This window comes from Myotis brandtii, unplaced genomic scaffold (genome assembly GCF_000412655.1).
Source record: "Myotis brandtii unplaced genomic scaffold, ASM41265v1 scaffold888, whole genome shotgun sequence".
In the NCBI taxonomy this organism is placed as follows: Eukaryota; Metazoa; Chordata; class Mammalia; order Chiroptera; family Vespertilionidae; genus Myotis; species Myotis brandtii.
Genome location: NW_005371636.1, coordinates 246,109 through 268,275, shown reverse-complemented (window position 1 = coordinate 268,275; position 22,167 = coordinate 246,109). Strand labels below are relative to the sequence as shown.

At 47.9% G+C, this 22,167-nt stretch overlaps 1 protein-coding gene across 1 annotated transcript in view; it reads left to right on the top strand.

The window, feature by feature from the left end:
* DENND1B (DENN/MADD domain containing 1B) overlaps positions 1 to 22,167 on the top strand; it is a 97,385-nt gene that overhangs the window by 6,723 nt on the left and 68,495 nt on the right. Inside the window, exon 3 of the mRNA XM_014532352.1 lies at positions 11,212 to 11,255. Coding sequence (XP_014387838.1) covers positions 11,212 to 11,255 — 44 coding nt within the window. The remainder of the gene's footprint in view (positions 1 to 11,211; positions 11,256 to 22,167) is intronic.

Genomic DNA, 22,167 nt, shown 5'->3' with positions numbered 1-22,167 from the left:
ATATATCTGAGCACTTTGGTCACGTGGCCACTGTGGTATCAGACGCGCATCTCTTATCTTCTGGCAGAAAGAGGTGAAAACAGGACCCTGTTTTGAAAAAAAAAAAAAGTGTCTGCCTAGATTGCAATTCAGTTTTTGAACCGAAGCCCATGAGTCGGTGGCGTGTCTGAGAAGTTGGTAGAAGGGGATGTCTGAGCGAGGCAGCACCCCCCCACCCCCCTGTCCAGCTCCTGGTGGGAAAGTGGAACCAGTAAGCAGGTGTGTCCTTCCCCCTGAGATAATGGACGGAAAGCGAGGCTGGTGGTGCTGGCCTTGCCGTCCGTGTGTGTGGTCTGCTGCTTCGAACGTGCCCAAGTCGAGTAATTACGTGTCAAGAAAAGTAGGGGCCACGCATGTCACTGAGGGAGCGTGATCCGTGGCTGATGGTGGCCTGGCAGGGGCGGGCGGAGCCAGGTGGTTCATAATATTGCGAGGCCGGCTCTGTGGGGATGGGTAGGGCCATGCGGCTTTCGTTTAGATTCTATACAATAAAGAGCATGTCACTGAGGGAGCGTGATCCGTGGCTGATGGTGGCCTGGCAGGGGCGGGCGGAGCCAGGTGGTTCATAATATTGCGAGGCCGGCTCTGTGGGGATGGGTAGGGCCATGCGGCTTTCGTTTAGATTCTATACAATAAAGATGATGCATTAAAAAAATATATATTTAAAAAATTTATATTTAAAAGATATATTCAAATTTTATATTTAAAAATATATTTTTTATTGATTTCAGAGAGGAAGGGAGAGGGAGAAATAGAGAGAGAAACATCAGTGATGAGAGAGAATCATGGATGGGCTGCCTCCTGCACCCCCCCCCCCCCCCCCCCCCCCACCCAGGCTGGCTCATTCCACTGCCCCTGGGCACAGGAGCAGTCTGACCAGTGACTCAGTGGAGGAATGCACTGAATGAGTGACAATGACGCATTGGAAGGAGCCACCTGTGTCCCGGGGAGAGGGGCTGTGCTGGAACACCGAAGGGGTGGCCCCTGTCCTTGGAGATTTCAGGCTCCTGACACAAGGCCCGGGGCAGGTTTAGGTCCCTTGTGTCTAGGGCACTTAGGTTCCGTGACCACTGGGTGGAGCGATCAGAAAATACATCCCAGAGAAGATGGACTTTCGAGGAAGAATGAGATTTCAGCACGTGGAGCTGGGAAGGGAACGTCTTGCGGGTGGAGAGTGTGGGAAGGCGTTAAGGATGGCTGAACACATTTGGGGGGTGCAGGGTGCCCCCCAAACACAGCAACTCTGTCTCTGAATTCACTCTGTACTCCCAGTTTCCTGCCCCTGTCTTGGGGGCTGGGGGCTCTCCTGGAATTTCCAATGGAGACAGGTCTAAGGGGTGTGACAGGCTAGCAGCCTTTACGTCTGTGTAGAACTGAGTTCAAGTCCAACGCTGCTTGAGCCCTCGGATGCCCCACCCTGAGAGCATCGACTGAGCTGGAAGAGGAGAGAATAACACCCAGACAGCCTGGCCAGGTGAAGCCTTTCCGTGGTGTAACCAGCCAGCCCCCCGACCCTTCTCTGGCCTCTACAACTACAGCTCAGAGCAAGGCCCTGGCCAGCCCCAGGCGCCGCCTGACTCCTGGACAGATAGCCTCCCGAGTGGACTGTCAGCCAGACGGATAGGTTTTCAGATGGTCAGCTCGGAGGCCTGTGTGTGTTTCCTAAGGTTGCTGTAACAAATGACCACCACTTGATGGATTAAGACAGCACGTTCTGGAGGTCAGAAGCCCAAAATTAGTTTCACTGAGCCCAAATCAGGGTGTCCCCAGGGTCAGCCTCCCTCCGGAAGCTCCAAGGAGAATCTGTGTCCTTGTCTTCCGGCTTCTATAGCTGCATCTCTCACATGTTCTGGCTCATGGCCTCTTCTTCCATCTCAAAGCCAATAGGGCAGCACCTTGCTTTAGTGGTCCCCTTGCCTTCTCTGGGTCAATATCCCTCTGCTTCCCTCTTATAAGGACACTTGTGATTGCACTTTTAGGCCCAGCCTTATAATCCAGGATGGTTTCCTGTAATGCAATTGTGGCACTAACCACCCAAGCTAGTATAGACAGCACCCACAGATTAAGGGCACCATTCCTAACAAGACTGCCCTAACTACAGTTTGGGGGTACGTGGGCCACCCACACTTCTGACCAATTGATTCTTTTTGAAAAAATATATTTTATTGATTTTTTACAGAGAAGGAGAGAGAGGGATAGAGAGTCAGAAATATTGATGAGAGAGAGACATCGATCAGCTGCCTCCTGCACACCCCCTTCTGGGGATGTGCCTGGTGTGTGAGAGAGAGAGAGAGAGAGAGAGAGAGAGAGAATGAGGGTTATCTTCCTGATTCTTTCCTTGTCAGCGTGTCCTGTGTGATGTTTTCACGGGTGTGGCCGGTGTGATTTCCCTGGCGGTGCGCTCGGACCCTCAACACCTGATGCTTAGGTGTGGGTCTGGGGAGATGAGGCCTCTATTCTTGGTGCAAAGGCAGCCGACACTCTCAGCATCAGAAACTGGCCAGCAATTATATGCCTTTTTTTTTTTTTAAGCAATTATATGCCTTTATTTTTAAAAAAGCAATTCTATGCTCTTAAGCAATTTGGAGCTGCACACCTTAAAATAGAGGTGCCCACCCCGGCTGTGGCGACAGGGGCGTGGCTGACGTCGGGCAGGAAGTTGAAGTCACACACACGGTCCGGCTCCGCCGGCCCCGGCTGCTGCACGCTGGCCGGCTGGGACCATGGCAGCGCTCTTTCTGCCATGGTTTGTACATTTTAATTTCTGTGCAAACATCAGAAATGCAAAACTAGGAGTAGTTTTTTTAAACATAGTTTGAAACCTCAATGTTGAGAGGGAGGGCAGCCTCTTATAACCTATTGTTGATGGAAGACAGCCTCTTATAGTCATGAGTGCATGCAGGCTAAAGTCATCGCGATGAAAGGACCCGGTGGCCCGCGGGGAGCGCTCCGTGCCTGGGCAGGCGGGCCGTGACCTTTCCCTGGAGACTTGCGAGTGGCCAACTCCGTCCTCACTCCCTCTGCCCTCGCCCATCTTTTAGGAACTGGTCTGTCCAGTTGCTTTTTCCCACTTTGGTCTTCTCTTCTTGCCCTTTGGCTGTTGCTGTGGAAACTGCTGCTTTTTAGAAACATCGTCATTTGTATTTTTTTAAATAGGTTTTTATTGATGTCAGAGAGGAAGGGAGAGGGAGAGAGAGATGGAAACATCAATGATGAGAGAGAATCACGGATCGGCTGCCTCCTGCACGCCCCCCACTGGGGATGGAGCCCACAACCCGGGCATGTGCCCTTGACCGGAATCGAACCCGGGACCCTTCAGTCCGCAGGCCGACGCTCTATCCACTGAGCCAAACCAGCTAAGGCGGTCAGAGGTTTAATGAACTCACCCCTGAGGCCTGGGCAGGGCCAGACCAAATGTTTTCCCGGGGCAGATACGGCCCGAGGACCGGATGTTCCCCTCCTCTGGACATTAAAGGCACCCGAAGGCCCTACTTATGTAGGAATTTACCTGAAAAACCACCTGTGTGAATCAGGATGCTTTAGGGCCCGGATTCAAAATCAGTTTGGATAATAAGGAAGCTTGCTGGTCGTTTCACAGAAGAGGAAGCGTAAAAGTAGGTCACGGGAGATCCGGCCAGGAAGTTTCTTTCCCGGAATCCCCCAGCACCTCGGATCCCAGGGACCCATGCTGCCCTGGGGCCCAACCATCCCTAAAATAGTCAGTGGTGGGTGTTGGGGTGGAGGGGGGAGTGAGAAGACGATTTCCTAAGCACCTGGCAAGGAATCAAAGTTGGAAAAATCAATCAAAATGCTCTTTGCATGTCTGGGAATAGCAGTTTGTATTAATGATGACCACGGGATCCAGTAGAACATAGGACGCCGGGGGTCAGGTGGGTGTTGGCGAAGTTGGGGACGTTACGGTAAGATACTGGGCAGGCTTCCCTCGCCCACTTCTTCATGGGGACGTTTTAAATCCTTTCGTGCATCCCCAGCAGGTTTCAGGTCGGAAACCGCTTTGGAGACACGTGATTGTTAATCAGGTTTTGGTTAGTGATCTGTCACGGTCTTGGTCGTTGACGTAGAACTCGGTCACCTTCCTCCGATCCGCATTTGGACGCGCGTGTCGTGTCAGAGACATTGCGTGGGACTTGGGGGAAAGGGTTGCACAGAGCGCCGCGGCCCTGGCCCGAGTGCCTGCCAGCTTCCTCCTCGGTGTTTTGGCGATGGCTTCTCCGAAGCCGGTGTTTCTTTCCTGGACGGATCGTGGAGGAGATAGGAGCCGCCCGTCTCCCGTCTGGCACGTGGGGAAGCCAGAGCAGCACAGAGAAGCCAGGAAACGTGCCCCGAGGCCCGGCTCCTGCGTCTGGGTTGCTTGGCAAGCAGATCTGATCTGTTGTTTTAATCACGTGGCCCGTGGCCTCTCCTCACCTCGCATGAGCTCACGGCTGGCTGCTCTGTGATCATGGGAGGAAATCTGTGAGAACAAGCTGCATGGGGTACATGTATTTATTATTATTTATTTTTAATTGATTAAGTTATTACATATGTGTCCTTATCCCCAAGTGACCCCCTATCACCCCCACTCATGTCCTCACCCCCCTGTTGTCCGTGTCCATTGGTTAGGCCTATATGCTTGCATATAAGTCCTTTGGTTGATCTCTCCCCCTATTTATTATTATTTATTATTTTTTTAAATGTTTTTATTGATTTCAGAGAGGAAGGGAGAGGGAGAGGGAGAGAGAGAGAGACAGACAGACAGACAGCAATGATGAGGAAGAATAATTATGGATCGGCTGCCTCCTGCACACCCCACACTGGGGATGGAGCCCGCAACCCGGGCATGTGCCCTGACCGGGAATCGAACTGTGATCTCCTGGTTCCTAGGTCGACGCTCAACCACTGAGCCACACCAGCTGGTCCCTCTGTCTCTCTTCTGATATCAGAAGCCGAGGCCAGCGGATCCTGACCCAGCCCGCGTCCCCACGCCCCGTGCACAAAGGCGTTTCCGAGCCCACTTCGCCTGGGATGCGTCTCGCCTGTAGGGGTCCCGTTGGCCCGGGGCGCGCCCGTACTTGGCACTCACTGTGTCTCGACGGGAATGTGCGGGTGGGACATGCAGACGGAGACGGTGTCTGAGTGTCTGTTGGTCCTGCTTCAGGGAAGCTCCTGAGGGGCCCACCCCGCTTCCTCCTTTGCGTCTGGAAGGAAGAGCTCAGCGCGGCCTGGCCCACGTGGGGAGTGAGTCCCGGGTGGATCCAGGTGATCGGATGAGGCTCCGTGCCCAGCCACGGGGCATGTGAGCGCCGATCCGTCACTTCAGAGAGCTGGGGTGTGAGTCGCTGTGACTGTAGCAGGGACGTTCGACGTGTGGGACCGTGTGGGTCTCGGGCTGGGCTGGGTCGGGACGCCCTCCGCTCAGCCTTTCCCATTCAGGACCCGCGTCTTTCCTCTGAACCACAGACTCACCGCGACCTGCACTGTATATGTATGTCGTTGTTGTTGTTGATCATCCTCACCCGAGGATATTTTTTCCATTGATTTTTAGAGCGAGTGGAAGGGAGAGTGAGAGACAGAGAGAAACATCGATGTGAGAGAGACACACCGATTGGTTGCCTCCTGCACGCGCCCGGACCAGGGCCGGGGAACCTGCAACCGAGGTGCATGCCCTTGACCGAAATCGAACCCAGGACCCTTCAGTCCACGGGCCGACGACGCTCTATCCACTGGGCCACACCGGCTAGGGGTAGATGTATGTTCTTTTGGAGGCCGCCTTGAAACCCGTGTGCACCCACCCACACAGCCCCAAACCCAGGGGAACCCTGACATTTAGAAAGTAGGGCTTTGGTGAATCACACGTTGCAATGAAGTGGTTTAGGACACTTTGCATATCGCCCCACGTGGAAAAAAAAACCAACACCTGTGAGTGAAATGTGGTCACCAGGGTTTGCGTTTGGCGGTGCGCTCATTCGAGAACTCTCTCTGGCTCCCTGTCCATCCGCACACACTGGATGGATTAGGGTCACCCGGGCCGGAAGGGTTCCCTTTATCCGCGGGTCGCTGACCTGAACCAAACTCTCCCGTTCTCCCACCTGCCAGCCAGGGGCCACAGCGAACGTGGCTCCTTAGAACCGTGTCTGTGAGAGGCGCTGCCTTTGTTTCATGTAGAAAATCTTGGAGTCCAGCTGGACTTTATATGTGGCTTCGGTCAGCACATCCTCCTTCGTAGAGCTGCCTCGCCTGCAGGTGTGAAAGCCTAACCCCATTTCAGCCCGGCCGGTGTGGCTCAGTGGTTGAGCATCGACCTAGGAACCAGGAGGTCACGGTTCGACTCCCGATCAAGGGCACATGCCCGGGTTGCAGGCTCGATCCCCAGTGGGGGGTGTGCAGGAGGCAGCCGGTCTATGATTCTCTCTCATCATCGGTGTTTCTATATCTCTCTCCCTCTCCCTTCCTCTCTGAAATAAAAAAAATACATATTTAAAAATCTCATGTCAACACTCAGTATCTGTTGGTTCTTACTTCGATAAGGATGCTGCGGACTTTATGTAGGGCGTCCCCCAAAAATGTACACACACGCTGTGAATAATTATAAAGGCGTTGTGTATTAGCAGGCATTGCATTTTCAAAATGGAGCTCCCCGCTGTTAAAGTGTGTATACGTTCTTTTTTGGGACACCCTGTATTTTTTTTAACAGTTTGATTATAACTTGTCTCGGTAGGTATGCCTGTGGGTCACCTGTCCTTTATTTTTGCTGCTGGCGTCCAAGGTGACTTCTGGGTTTTTCGGGTGAATGATCGCACCCCTCCCCCTTCCCTTTACCTGGGGGGTGGGGTGCCTGATTCCCCGTCAGGGTGCAGGCCCCGGTTGCGGGCTCGATCCCCAGTAGGGGGCATGCAGGAGGCAGCCCATCCATGATTCTCTGTCCTCATGGATGTTTCCACCTCTCCCTCTCCCTCTCCCCTCCTCTCTGACATCAATAGAAATATATTCAAAATAAACCAAGTGAAGAAAAGGCGGTGCTGTATCTCCAACACCCGTATTTCGGATTTTAATAAAAACGTGTTCAAAAGCTTTCTTGCCAAGAGCACTGAAAGGCTGTAGATTTTTATCATCACAAGCAAGGGGTGCTTTCTTTAAAAATTTTTTTTTTTTTTTTTAAAGAAGGACGTTGACGATGAACCACAGGCTCTGTCACTGAGTTGGCAGAACCGGTGAAGATCAGATAGGGCCCTTTCCTCTTTCACTTCCTCCTCCCTTATCGGTCGAATCTGGAAATACAGCGCCGAGCTATCAGTCTGGTGCATCTGAGCGTGTTCTGCAGCCGGGGAAGCGTCCAGAAATTAGTCATTTCAGAAACCGTTTCGTCTTGGTCCGGTGGCAGACATGCCACGGAGGACCGGTGCCTTTAGCGTTTAAACGGAACGTGCGTTAACCTGAAGCAGCCCTTTCACATTGAACTCTGGTAAAAGTTTAACCTCGCCGAGGATTGGAAGTAACGGACGAATGTGTGCAGAAAGCATTGGTTGGGACAGAACCGATGGCGTGAGGGCGGGGGTGCCTTCAGCCACGGGGACACGGGAAGTCCCCGGGGTCTGCGAATTTAAATATCTGTTGATCGTTGAGTTTCTTTTGGATGTGGTGTTTAGAAGAGGGAGTTGTTGTATTCGGGGAATTTTTTTCAAGGTCTTGGTCACTGTTGTTCTTTTATATCCACGGAAGCGGTCGTTTCTGTTTAATCATGACAGTCCATGGTAAGGTTAATTTCCTTCGTTAGAAAAATGGTGTGTTCTCTCTTTTTATTTTGTTCTAGTTGCTCCAGAGGGCTAGCCGTGTCTCAGAGTGGTCGCTTTGCTGTGAAATGTGTGGTTTTGGGGAGGAGTACCTGCAGGATAACAGTTGACAATAAGGGCAACACAGTTTGATCATGATTACGCGTTGGCTGTGTTCACTGTGTCCAGGTTTAGACACGTTCCGGAAGAAACAGGAAGCTAAGACGTGTGTTCAAAAATACTAGTTTGTGCCCTGGCCAGTTTGGCTCAGTGGCTAGAGCGTAGGCCTGCGGACTGAAGGGTCCCAGCTTCTATTCCGGTCAAGGGCACATGCCGGGGTTGCAGGCTCCATCCCCGGGGGTGCGGGAGGAGGTATGCAGGAGGCAGCCAATCAATGATTCTCTCTCATCATGGATGTTTCCATCTTTCTCTCTCTTTCCTTCCTCTCTGAAATCAATAAAAATATATATATTTTTAAAAGACATTATAAAACAACAACAAAAAACCCTCCCCCCCAAAACAAGAATACTGGTTTCCAAGTGTTTCATACTAACTACAGGGCTGGGCATAAATTGATTTACAGTCATGAGGACGAGAAACACAGTTTATTCATGTGTGATTATGCAGTGATTCTTGTGTTATTTGCCATATGAACAACTGTACACTTACTCTTGCCAACCCCTGTCTTGTGTTTATTAGTGACAACGCTTAACAAATTGACGCATTAAAAGGGAATGCTCGATGAAAATCACAATTTTCATTTGTAAATGTTTTTTTCCGTTGAAAGCTTACGTGCAATGGGTGCTGTGAATATAAACGCAGTCCTTAGTATTTCATCGTATACTTGCAGAAAGAATATACACAATTGACAGTCTCCAATGCTAATCCGAGAGCTAATTTTTGAAAAATGTATTTTTGTTGATTTCAGAGAGGAAGGGAGAGGGAGAGAGAGAGAGAAAAACGTCAGTGATGAGAGAGAATCGTGGATCGGCTGCCTCCTGCGCGTGCCCTGCTGGGGATCGAGCCTGCAACCCGGGCACGTGCCCTTGACCGGGAATCGAACCAGGGACCCTTCAGTCCACAATCCGAACTCTATCCACTGAGCCAAACCAGCCAGGGCTCTGAGAGCTCATTTACAGCATAGCCTCTTGTCTGTTCTCCTAAAAGGAATCATAAGAAAAGCTATTGCTTTAGGACAGTGGTTCTCAACCTTCTGGCCCTTCAAATACAGTTCCTCATGTTGTGACCCAACCATAAAATTATTTTTGTTGCTACTTCATTACTGTAATGTTGCTACTGTTATGAATCGTCATGGAAATATCTGATCTGCAGGATGGTCTTAGGCGACCCCTGTGAAAGGGTCGTTCGACCGCCAAAGGGGTCGCGACCCACAGGTTGAGAACCGCTGCTTTAGGCTATGATGAACAGCTCAGGTGACCAAAAAGTATTTCCTTTGAAAGACCATCTTTCTATAAGCAACCCATTCACTCCCCCTCTCCACCCACCTCCCCGCCCCCCGTGTACTTGTAAAAAACTTTTGTGTTGGCTTTTAATGATTGGTATCTGAAAAACGTCAAAACATTGATTCTCAGTTGTAAGTTTCTTGTCTTAGATTAATCAAGATTGAACATCTGTGGTTCAGCGTGGCTTTCTCTTTTGTTGTTGTTGTTAATTTAAAATTAAAAAAAAAAACACAACACAAAAAAACGAACTCTCATGAATGGCCCCTGGGACAGATGGCCCCTCACTGTTGATGGTTCGATTACCGCGGTCACCCACAGCTTCAGAGGAGTGCGAAGAAAAGAAATTGCTTTCTCTGTCAAGGTGTTTTCAATTCAATTCGCACCCATTAGCCCCGTTGGGTTAAGTTTGGACTCACGCGATCGGCTCGGAATTACTCGATCAGGCGATTGATGAAGGTTTTCATTTTATGATAATAGGTCTTTGCTTGAAAGGGCCCGGAAGAAGCCAAGTGATACATTAACCTGCTACGAATTAAGGGTTTAAAGTTCTTGGACGTTCCATGGTCATTACCTGAGCTGGGATTCAGTTACCTCTGAGCAAAAAGAGCCTGCGTTGTTCTGGGGCGGGAAGCTTATGTGAGATCATTCTGGGAGGAAACATCTAGAAAGGCCGGAGTTCTCGGTTAAATTGCTTTTATGGTTTGAATGTCCGAAGGACCAAGATAATTTGACAGTCGGAGTGGTTTGATTCTCTGAATGATTGTTCCCGGGGAAGACGGTCACAGAGTGGCCATGATACTAGATGCATTTGCACCCCTTGCTTGTATACGTTTCAAGAGGTGAAACTAACGGACAAAGTTTCCCAAATTGCCTGCTGTTCTGTTCTGAATGTGTGCATTTATGTAAAGTAGTCGGTAGGCTCTCGCCTCTGCCATTTTGCAGCTGGATCTAAAGTAACACATCTTAAAATACTAATTTCACTTCCTTAAGGGTTTTGTAGCTGTAAGTCAAACTCAAAGGAGAATTATTTTATTTATTTTTAATATATTCTTATTGATTTCGGAGAGGAAGAGAGAGGGAGAGAGAGAGAGAAACCTCAATGATGAGAGAGGTTCATGGATCGGCTGCCTCCTGCACACCCCACACTGGGGATCGAGCCCACAACCCGGGCCTGTGCCCTGACCTGGAATCGAACCGTGACCACCTGGTACCTAGGTGGACGCTCAACCCCTGAGCCACGCCGGCCGGGCAAATAAGAATGATTTTAGATCTAGAATGAGAACGTTGTTGATTTGAATCTATGAGCAATTAATATCTTTTCCCAGGTTTCTTCACATACAAATGTCTAAGTATTGTTCAGAGCAAGTCTATATGGGTTTAGGCCATTATTTACAAAAACGAAAAGTTACGTATTTGGTTACTCGTGAATGTAGGAGGAGAACTTGAGCTGCCTCATGCCATCATTCCAAATCCTCCATTTATGTATCTGGCCTTATTTCTCAGTCCCACCGTCTTCAGATGTAGGCGGTGGGTTGTCTACTCAACATGCGGTGCTCAAATGGTTCGGTGTAGCATTGAGCAGTCATGGGTTGGAAGAAAAAAATAACCTCACTCCCTTTGTATGAGCTTTAGATCAGCACATTGTACCGGGAACCACATTTCTGTTTAAATTCTCTTCCCGTCACCCGTGACTGACAGCAACCTCCAACCCTGACAGGACTTGCCAGTGCTTTCCTGCGGTCGGACGGTCGGACGGTCGGACGGTCGGGGGGAAATACCACAGCGCTGCCATTCAGGGCTGGGCTGGGCATTTTTAAAAAGGCGCTTTGACCTGTTCAGAGGATTTTGATAACCGTGGCTGTGTTGTGTGTGTGTGTGTGTGTGTGTGTGTGTGTGTGTGTGTTTGCCTCTGTTTAATGCCATGTGCTAATTCCTTACAGATCCCGTGGTTTTGTGGAAATTCCCGGAGGACTTCGGAGACCAGGTAGGAATCCTGCCCTTTTTTTAAAAAAACATTTAAAATCCGAGGACTGTGATTCTGATCTCGGTCTTGGCCGCCGCTAGGACCCGTGCGTTGCTCTCAGGATTTCTCGGATGAACTCAGAGCAAAGGCCATGAGGGCAGGATGGATGGGGAACGTCTTGTAAAGTTACCCGGAGGTGGGTGAGGAAGAAGCCCTGAGAGTGAGGCAAATAGGACCGGAATATTCCATGTTACCACAGTTTTACACTCTCTAAAAATCTAGGTTTGGGAACGATATTTCGAACCACTTACAAATTTCCCCATCAGAAAAATGACACCATACTCTGTTGAACACCCTCCTACTATGTCTGTCTACGTAGAAGTGAGTAGTGGCTGCTATCAACAAGGGATCGGTTCGCTCCTGTCACAGTAATAGCCGAATCACTTACGTCTGTGAATGGGATTGTCAGTATTTTCTTGTCCTGGCCCGTGTGGCTCAGTTGGTTGAGCATCTGAGGGTTGCCGGTGGAATTCCCGGTCAGGGCACATGTCCGGGTGGTGGGCTCCATCCCGTGGAGGGTGTGCAGGAGGCAGAGCATGGATGTTTCCCTCTCACATGGGTCACAGTAATAGCCGAATCACTTACGTCTGTGAATGGAATTGCCAGTATTTTCTCGTCCTGGCCCGTGTGGCTCAATTGGTTGAGCATCGTCCTGTGGACCTAAGGGTTGCCGATGAATGTTTCTCTCTCTCTCCCTCTCCTTTCCTTTCTCTCTCTACATCAGTGGGAAGAAAAGTATTTTCTTACTGTTAAGGAATTCTCTTTTATAGCTTTGTTTTCTTAAAAGGAAACGAGATACTTCAGAATGCATTTCCTCCGTTTGTATTTCAAATCATGGTCTTCAGTAATTCCTTACGTGTTGTGTGTGAACAAACTGATGAATTAATTTGACAACGTGATGTGTGTAAATAGAACAACCTTTTAAAATTTACAGTATAGATTGATCATTCTGAAATGAGTGGTATAATATGTGGTTAAAAATAGAAATTTACACTTTGATAGAAATGAGCCCTTTTTACGGAAAATGAGGAGCAGGTTCCTTTTTGTTATCTGCCCAGAAATGGGCTAAAACAGTCCTCGTCGCTGTTAAAATGATAAAAGTGTAATACTGCCCATGTAACCGTAAGTGACATTCACAGATGTGATTTTCATAGTTCTCATCATCGACAGACATGAACGCTGACACACGTCCCTGTTTGAAGCAGTTCCTTCAGAAATGATTATAGCGCTAGCCGCTTTGGCTCAGTGGACAGAGCATCGGTCCGTAGACTGAAGGGTCCCGGGTTCGATTCCGGTCTATGGCACGGACCTGGGTTGCGGGCTCTATCCCTGGCTCCAGTCAGGGCATGTGCTGGAGTCAACCAATTGATGGGTCTCTCTCACATGGATGTTTCTCTCTCTGTCTCTCCCTCTCTCTTCTACTCTCTCTAAAAACCAATGGAAAAATGTCCTCCGTGAGTTTTAACAACAAAAGAAACCATTATAGGCACGTGGCTCTGAGACCAGCATCTAAGACCAGGAAATTGCACTGAAAATGCAGGCACCTGGGCGTGCAGACTGTTAACCAGTCTAGAACAATCCGTGGCTGTTCTTTCACAAAACAAGAGGGTGTGCGCTCTTAACTTGGGTTTAGCCCTTTGGAGAAATAACAGATTTGTCAATATTTCACGTCTGTGAAAAAAGGTCCTTACAGTGAGAACATGGTTGGACATAGAAAGTTAAATTGGGTTTGTCCCCAAGTCATGGGCGGTCATCTGAGAGCCTTCCTGACTCATTTTGCCATTTGGAAATGATGTTCTCTCTTTTTTAAAATATGTTTTCATTGATTTCAGAGAGGAAGGGAGAGGGAGAGAGAGATAGAAATGGCAATGATGAGAGAGAATCATGGATCGGCTGCCTCCTGCACGCCCCCCACTGGGGATGGAGCCTGCACCCCGGGCATGTGCCCTGACCAGGAATCGAACCCTGACCTCCTGGTTCCTAGGTCGATGCTCAACCCCTGAGCCACACCGGCCGGCGGTTCTTCTCTTTGTCTTCTCAGTTCTCTCTTGTCCACTGACCTCCTGTCCAGGTCTCTGTGGGGTGCGTGTGTGTGTGTTCCATCTTGAAAACCCCGAGAATTCTAGGGGATCCGAAGACCCCGAACTTGGGTTTCCCCTCAGGGCCACCGTGTCCTTTCTCAGGGACACCCTTTTCATTCTGCTGACCCTCTCTGTGACCTCTCCACTGGTGATGGGATTGCTCCGTCGGGCTGAACGGTTGCTTTGTGCTCCATACGTGTGAGGTCAGCCCTCACATTCTTAGTAAAATACTAAAGCAGGCAGCTATGTAGTGGTGACGAACTTCATCGCCCGGATCCCAGTTCACAGCAGTTCTTGGAGCCCTTTGCGAGGGGGGTTGGAGCTGAAAGAGGCCTTAGAATTCAGTGGTTCTCAACCTTCTGGCCCTTCAAATACAGTTCCTCATGTGGTGACCCAACCATAAAATTATTTTCGTTGCTACTTCATCACTGTCATGTTGCTACTGTGATGAATCGTCATGGAAATATCTGATATGCAGGATGGTCTTAGGCGACCCCTGTGAAAGGGTCGTGCGACCGCCAAAGGGGTCGCGACCCACAGGTTGAGAACCGCTGCCTTAGATACTGCTGCGTCTCATGACTTTGACTTTATGACTAAAGAAGCCCAGACTTGCCCGGTTGGTGTGGTCCACTGGTTAAGTGTCGACCTATGAACCAGGAGGTCGTGGTTCGATTCCCGGTCAGGGCACAGGCCTGGGTTGCGGGCTCGATCCCAGTGTGGGGCTTGCAGGGGGCAGGTGATCCACGATTTTCTCTCATCATGGATGTTTTCTCTCTCTCCCTCTCCCTTCCTCTCTGATACCAATAAAAATAAAAATAAAAGAAGCCCAAACTTTATATGGGAATCTGGCCAAGGGCCTTGGAGAATGGGTTTTTGCTAAGTTCTTTCATAAAGAAGATCTAAAGTATTTGAAAATAAGTTATTCAGTCTTAATACTTTCAAAAATATTTAAACAGTTGTGGATATGTGTTTTTTAAAAGTGTTTTGTTTTTCTTTTGCTTGTTTGGACTTGGTTTTGTCATTTTTAACTCCAAGTTGATCCCATACACAGAAAAAAAAAATAATTTTGTTGCATCCTATACTGACTATTGTTTTTCTAAATGAAAAGAATTCAGTGTCTTGAGCCAGTTTTTGAGGTGCAGTGGTTAATTTTCATTTCACTACCCTTGTGAGTATAGACATTATAAACCATATTTCTAAGGCACATCGAGTTTTAATTTTTAATGAAATAAAATTATGTAAAGAGAGATGATAGTATGAGAATTATAATCATCTCATGATGTCATTCTTTGTTTCATACTCAAATATTGTATCAGTGAACTATCTTAATCACCCTACGATAGCCATTATTTCTTACCCATGTTTTATGACACAGAATATTATCTGTTTTGTACATGTTTGTGTCTGCAAAAGAAGAATCAGAATAAAACAAAAGTGCAAGCATATGGGAAAGTGCTTACAATTAAATCTACGATTATCGTCATAATTATATTCTTCTCTCTATCCACCTTTCTTTATAGAGGCAAGATTGGTTTCTCTTGTCGATGCAGTGATTATAATCATCTCATGATGTCATTCTTTGTTTCATACTCAAATATTGTATCAGTGAACTATCTTAATCACCCTACGATAGCCATTATTTCTTACCCATGTTTTATGACACAGAATATTATCTGTTTTGTACATTTTTGGGTCTGCAAAAGAAGAATCAGAATAAAACAAAAGTGCAAGCATATGGGAAAGTGCTTACAATTAAATCTACAATTATTGTTATAATTATATTCTCTCTATCCACCTTTCTTTATAGAGGCAAGACTGGTTTCTCTTGTCGATGCAGTCTTATGAAGCTCAAGGCAAAATGTAGTTACATTCTGATTTTTACCTGCCTCCTGCCTTATAGTTACTACTTTTAAATTAAAAAATTTTTTTTTATTGTAGACAGGGAAACTAATTTGGGAAAAACAGCGATCTTTTAGAAATTTTGCTGCATTTTAGACATTTTACTGGGAAACAGGGCTGTGGAGTGTCACCAACTCCCATTGCAAAGAATATTCTCGCATACATTGTAGATCATAAAATGTGAGAGGCCCTGAAAAATTGACCTTATTTTTTTCTGCCGAAGGGGTGAACAGGGTTTATTTTAATAAGCTCTCAGAAGCGAGGTCTGTATTTATTTTTATGGCAGTGAAATTATAATAACTACGCAAATGCTCCCATCATTCCCAGAAGGTCTGGCATTGCTCAGTAGCCTATAGAAATCAAATGATAATAGATGCTGTAGATTTAAAGAGATAACTGCAGTTTCACAAAAAGTTACTTTCTGTTGAGCGGTACATATTTGGCACATCAATTTGCAAATTGGTCCTAGAAAGTTCTGAGTCCTTGAGAGAAAAAAAAATGGAAAAAAATACATTTTTTTCAAGGTGACATAACACGGGCCGATGAATCAGAAGCAGTTTCCCCCGAGTCAGGAGAAAAAAAAAATTAACTTGACGATGGGGGCCCTAAAGTCTTTTCGAAAAGAAGTTCACGATGAAACAGAGGGTGGAAACAAGAATGACCTGGTCAGATGGCACGCGACGAAAAAACCGACGTCTTTCAAAATGGGCATAAAGTCAGTAGGAAGTCCTAGGAAATGTGCTCCTTGGACATCATTTTACTTCTTGTTTCTTTTTAGGAATAGAGGGTGGAAACAAGAATGACCTGGTCAGATGGCACGTGACGAAAAACCGATGTCTTTCAAAATGGGCACAAAGTCAGTAGGAAGTCCTAGGAAATGCGCTCCTTGGACATCATTTTGCTTCTTGTTCCTTTTTAGGAACAGGGGTGAGTCGGGCGAGGTTTGTGGGTGACCAGGACGAGTCGACGACCCAGAAAATGCCCCCTCTCTGACCCTTTCCTTCGGTTATTCCCATGAACATTGTTCGGGGATGAGCCCTGTGAAAGTCACACCGCCTCGCTGTTTACGAAGGCAATTGGGGAGGATACGTAGCTGGGAAGGCGCTGCCCTCCTCACATTTTGAAGTTGAAAAAAACACAGCCCCTGCGACCTGAGCGTGTTGAACTTGGTCAACATATGGCACCAGCTCGCCTCCTCCCCACCCGGTTCTTTTGTTGTCTTGCGATTGTTGCAGGGCTTACTGGCCGTTGTAACACCACCCCCGCCCCCTCCCCGTTCCGGAGGTGGGGGGGTCCCTCCACCCTGGGGAGGCCCCGAGGAAACAGCGGCGTGGATTATGGAAATATGGACGGATCTCAAAGGGGACCCCGGTGAAAGGACGGATCTATCTATCTATCTATCTATCTATCTATCTATCCGCTATCTATCTATCCTCTATCTAATCTATCTTATCTATCCCCTAATCTATCTTATCTTATCTTATCTATCTATATGTGTGTGTGTGTGTGTGTGTGTGTGTGTGCAGGGAGAGCGCAAGGGGGCCAGATTAGCAGTATTATTTATTTGATCCGTTTTCATTTTTCCTGGGAGGTAAGATATGTGCATTTTAATAGGCTGCGCCTCGGTGAGACTTGTTAAATCTCCAAGACGAGATCGTGTTGGGGGGGAGACGCTACAGGACTCTTGCAAGAAGTACACGCGATGTGATGCGTGTTTAACCTTTACGCAGGCGTAATTTCAAAAATTAACTTCATGTTGGTGGTCTGTTAAGTACTTTCTCGGGTACTGATGGGGACTGTTATTATCTGTGAACTCCGCGTGGTTTTCTGTAGCTTTTAGGGCCCAGTTATTCGAACACATAGTGACAGGTTTATTCATGTGTGTTGTTCCAGACAAGCGATAAGATTGCAGCTTCTCTTGGTAAACTTACTAATTGGTAACATGCATCTTTTTAAAAAATATATATTTTATTGATTTTTTACAGAGAGGAAGGGAGAGGGATAGAGAGTTAGAAACATCGATGAGAGAGAAACATCGATCAGCTGCCTCCTGCACACCCCCCACTGGGGATGTGCCCGCAACCAAGGTACATGCCCTTGACCGGAATCGAACCTGGGACCCTTCAGTCCACGGGCCGACGCTCTAGCCACTGAGCCACACTGGTTAGGACATGTACATCTTTTTAAAAATATATTTTTTTATTGATTTCAGAGAGGAAGGAAGAAGGAGAGAGAGATAGAAGCATCCATGATGAGAGAGAATCACTGATCGGCTGCCTCCCGCACCCCTCCTATTGGGGATCGAGCCTGAAACCTGGGCATGTGCCCTGACTGGGAATCGAACCCTGACCTCCTGGTTCATAGGTCGACATTCAGCCACTGAGCCACGCCGGCCGGGCAGCATATGTCTTTACCCTTAGCCTGTGCGGTCTCTAGCGGGCTTGCTCGCGATTGCAGACACAGGTACAGACGTGAGGATCGGACTCCTTTCCGAGGCTCTTGTGTGCGATGAGAGAAGGCCCTTGCCTGACTCTGAAGTTTGGGAAGGGCTTGGGAAAGAGTTAGCCTGACAGCCTGGCTGGCGTGGCTCAGTGCTCTCATATCCATGTTCCTCTCTCGTGAGAGAAGGCCCTTGCCTGACTCTGAAGTTTGGGAAGAGCTTGGGAGAGTTAGCCTGACAGCCTGGCTGGCATGGCTCAGTGCTCTCATATCCATGTTCCTCTCTCTCCCTTCCTCTCTCTCTCTCTCTCAAATCAATAAAAAGATATTTTTCTAAAAGGTAGAAATTAGAAATCACCGCAGATGGAGAAGACTCCACAGCGAGAAGCGAGAGACGTGAAGGCCGGCCATACCGTCAAGAAAGTGTCTATCGAAAGGAAGAACTATTTTGGTTTTACTTTGGAGCTGAACAAAGGTTGACGCTTTACTTTACAGGATTCCACCTAGTCTGCTGTTACACAGAAGTCACCCCTGTTTTTTAAAATGACTCCTTGTTTTCCCATATATCCCAATAAAAGAACAGAAAGAATGAGCAGGACATAAGAGGTGATTTATTCAAGGGGAGTATCCACTCTTCTCCGAGAAAGTTTATCAACTCACTGTCTAGACCAGCCGTGGGCAAACTACGGCCCGAGGGCCGGATCCGGCCCGTTTGAAATGAATAAAACTAAAAAAAAAAAGACCGTACCCTTTTATGTAATGATGTTTACTTTGAATTTATATTAGTTCACACAAACACTCCATCCATGCTTTTGTTCCGGCCCTCCGGTCCAGTTTAAGAACCCATTGTGGCCCTCGAGTCAAAAAGTTTGCCCATCCCTGGTCTAGACATATTCTCTGGTTTACGGAGTGAAACCCTTTGCAAGAGGCCCAGCTGTGTTTTCTCTTTAAGGTCATTCAGGCCAAAGCGGACTAGACCAGGAGTGACACACACCCGTCGCTATTCGGCGAGACCTGTTTGGTGGCTTTCTCTCTGTGAAAAGAACCAGTGTTCGCGGCTCAGGTTCTCAGAGAAAGGAGTGCGGAGTTACCAGAACCGAGACCCAAATCGGCACCTTTGTTTAGAGTCTCAGCCAGAGGCCCAAGGTGACAGTCAGCAGGGAGTGTGGAACTCGATGTTTCGTCCAGGCAGGTGGAGGGCTGTCCTGTAGTGGGTGTGGGGCAGAAGACGTCTGTAAGATAATAGCTCCCAGTAGTTCTATTGAGAATTTCAAGACACACTCCTTAAAAAAAACAAAACAAAACACTGAGGACTTCAGATTTCATTGTCGTTGGACGTATTCAAAGTCTTGGGCGTGGACATTTTTTTTATAAAAGGCGGAGCTTGTGTAATTTGAGAGAACCTCAAACAAAAAAATAGGAAGACCAATATCGATCGTCCACAGAAGTGGAGGGTGAAACCGTGGTCTCTCTGATCGCTCTGTGCCTTTGACTCGGTGCCATGTCCTCTCTTTGTCTTCCCCGAGGCCAGAGCCTGTCCCTGGAGCACCAGATGTGGAGCCGCCACCTCCTGGATGTCACCGCGGTGACTCCCACATTTATCTTAGTCTTGTGCCCTCCTCGGCATTCCTGGAGCAGCTGTCACGGGTGACTCAAGGCCACCCGTCCCCTGGATTATTGCAAAAGCCTCCTGGCATCGGACTTCCCAGCCTTGAGTCTTACCCTGTGAAATCCATGCTACACGTGAGACCAGGCAGATCTGTCTAAAATTCAAGTGCAGTCACGCCTTCTCTCCCCACCTTTAAACCCTTCAAAGCTTCGCTATTTCTCTTAGGTAGGGTGACCTTAATTTATTATCCAAATGGAGATACTTATTTATTAACTAACTAGAGGCCTGGTGCACGAAATTCATGCACTCGGCGGGGGGGGGGTGTCCCTCAGCCCGGCCTGCACCCTCTCGTAGTCCGGGAGCCCTCGGGGGATGTCCGACTGATAGCTTAGGCCCGCTCCCCGCCATCAGTCGGACATCCTTAGTGCTACCGCGGAGGCAGAAGAGGCTGTGATCCCGGCTTCTGGCTGAGCTGCGCTCCCCCTGTGGGAGCGCACTGACCACCAGGGGGCAGCTCCTGTGTTAAGCGTCTGCCCCCTGGTGGTCAGTGTGTGTCATAGCGACCGGTCATTTCTCTGCTTGGTCGATTTGCATATTAGCCTTTTATTATATAGGATATTTGACCAATGACTTTGATATGGTGCAGTGCCGATCCCAAGTGCACAGTGAAATGAGTTTTGACTGATGCCGACACCTGTGTAACCCACATTCCTTTAAAGATACAGACTGTTTCCTATGATTCCAGAAAGTTCCCTCATGCTGATTCCTGGTTACTTCCTGTGACCCCTACCCCACCCCTACAGCCCCAGACTACCACTGTTCTGAGTTCTGTCACAATAAATAAATGATAACAGTCGATTTGTGGGTGTCGAACCATCCTTGCCTCCCTGGGGAATAAATCCCATTTGGTTGTGTTGAATGATCCTTTTCATGTATTGTTGAATTCAGTTGGCTAATATGTTGTTGAGGATTTTTGCATCTATGTTTATCAGGGGTACTGGCCTGTCATTTTCTTTTTTGTGTGTTGTCTTTGTCTGGTTTTGGTACTAAAATCAGTCATGCTGGCCTCATAAAATAAGTTTGGAAGCATTTCCTATTCTTCATTTTTTGGGGGGAAAGAATTTGGGAAGGAATATTTGTAGACTGCAGGGTCTTATCGTGTAGGACTGATACACCCATGCAAGCAAAACTCTTGAGATTTACATGTCACCAGCACAGTTGTTTTTGTGGGTTGTTTTTATAGCACAATGTGTTGGCTTCATGGCCGCTATTTGCATCTTCCAACCATAAAAAAATTCCCTTTAAAATGTCGATAGAGAGAAATAACTTGACCGGAGTCAACAACCTCCACAGTTTCTCGTGTCGGCATTCACGGTGTCCTGCCGCGATCTCCCTCATTTAAGGGGGAAGGAGGAAAGAGAACTGTGTATCCCCTGGAACGATGACAGGAGAGTAAGAACCAAGAGAGAGGTCCCACCGTGGGCTCGGCTTCTCCGACGGTCATTCTTTGGTTCAGGAGTGGCTTTGACCTTCGGCGGATCAGACAGAATGAGAAAGTCAGCAGGGGGGCTCCTGGGGAGGGTTCCCCCACCGATGACCACACTCCTGGCCAGAGATGCTTCCAGGGGCTCAGCTGTGACGGCAGGTCACGTGTGGAAGTCCGGCCGCTCATTTTGTGACCCTGCGTAGAGGTAGCCGAGGGCACGGCCAGCCCACTGGGGACAGCAGAGCAGGAGGACGAAGACTCCTGAGCCCTCAAGGAGGATGTGGGGTCAGTCTGTCCCCAAGAACAAGTCTGTCTGCCTTGTCATTGGGCCGACATTGTGGAGTCCAGACCCTGATGGCTGTCCGGTGCTTATAGATGATACAGACGCTCAAGTGTGTTTTGAAAAACCCTCCCAACGGATGGTTATACTTTCTTTTTATTTTATTTTTTAATTGATTTCAGAGAAGAAGGGAGAGGGAGAGACAGATTGAGGACCTTTGTCGTTATTGAACTAGAATTAGGAGACATGCTTGACATTTTCAGCTTAAAAAAAAGTAGATTCTTAAATGCTTGTTTCCCCTGTCGGTGGATCGATGTATAATGCCGGATGGTCACCTCAGAGGACAAAGATTGAATCCACCGTGGCCACACCCGCAGTTGACTCTCTTTTTCTCTCGCAAGATCCACTTGATCCTCATCCTTATGGGGACGGATATGGGACTGAGGCCCAAAGAGGCAGCGTTTGCTTTTTGTCAGCCCTGCGCTCGCTTACCCGATCGTGGGGGTGTTGTTTGTGGGGTGCATGCCGGTAGACGTGTTACTGCCCGTTCCATTTTGCTGTTTGTTCATAATTGATGTTCCCTTTCCTCCTTTTTGGTAGCTTGGTTTTTAACGTCGTCCACGTGTTCTTTCCGCATAAAAATAAAATAGTCCAGAGAACTAAGAGGATATTGCAAACCCAAATCATTTTTCTCGGTTAAGGAAATTGGATGTTTTGTAAAAAAACAAAACAAAACAAAAAAACAACAACAACAAAACAAAAACCTGTAGAAAACAGGGGGAAACTAACGCTTGAAGAGTATTACCTTAAACCTTTACATCATCTGTGGGTGTCGGCCTGGAAGTGTGTGTGTGTGTGTGTGTGTGTGTGTGTGTGTGTGACCCAAAACACTGTGTGGTGGAAAGATCAGATGTATGAACACTTCCAATCAATGCAGAAGTACAACTTTTAATTAACAGTATTGTTAAAAGCATCCCCCCAAAACGAATTTCATGTGTCTTATTTCTCCCTCCAATACTTTCTCTCCCTCCCTCTACCTCTTTCTCCCTCTCTCTCCTTCTCCCTTCCCCTCCCCCCCC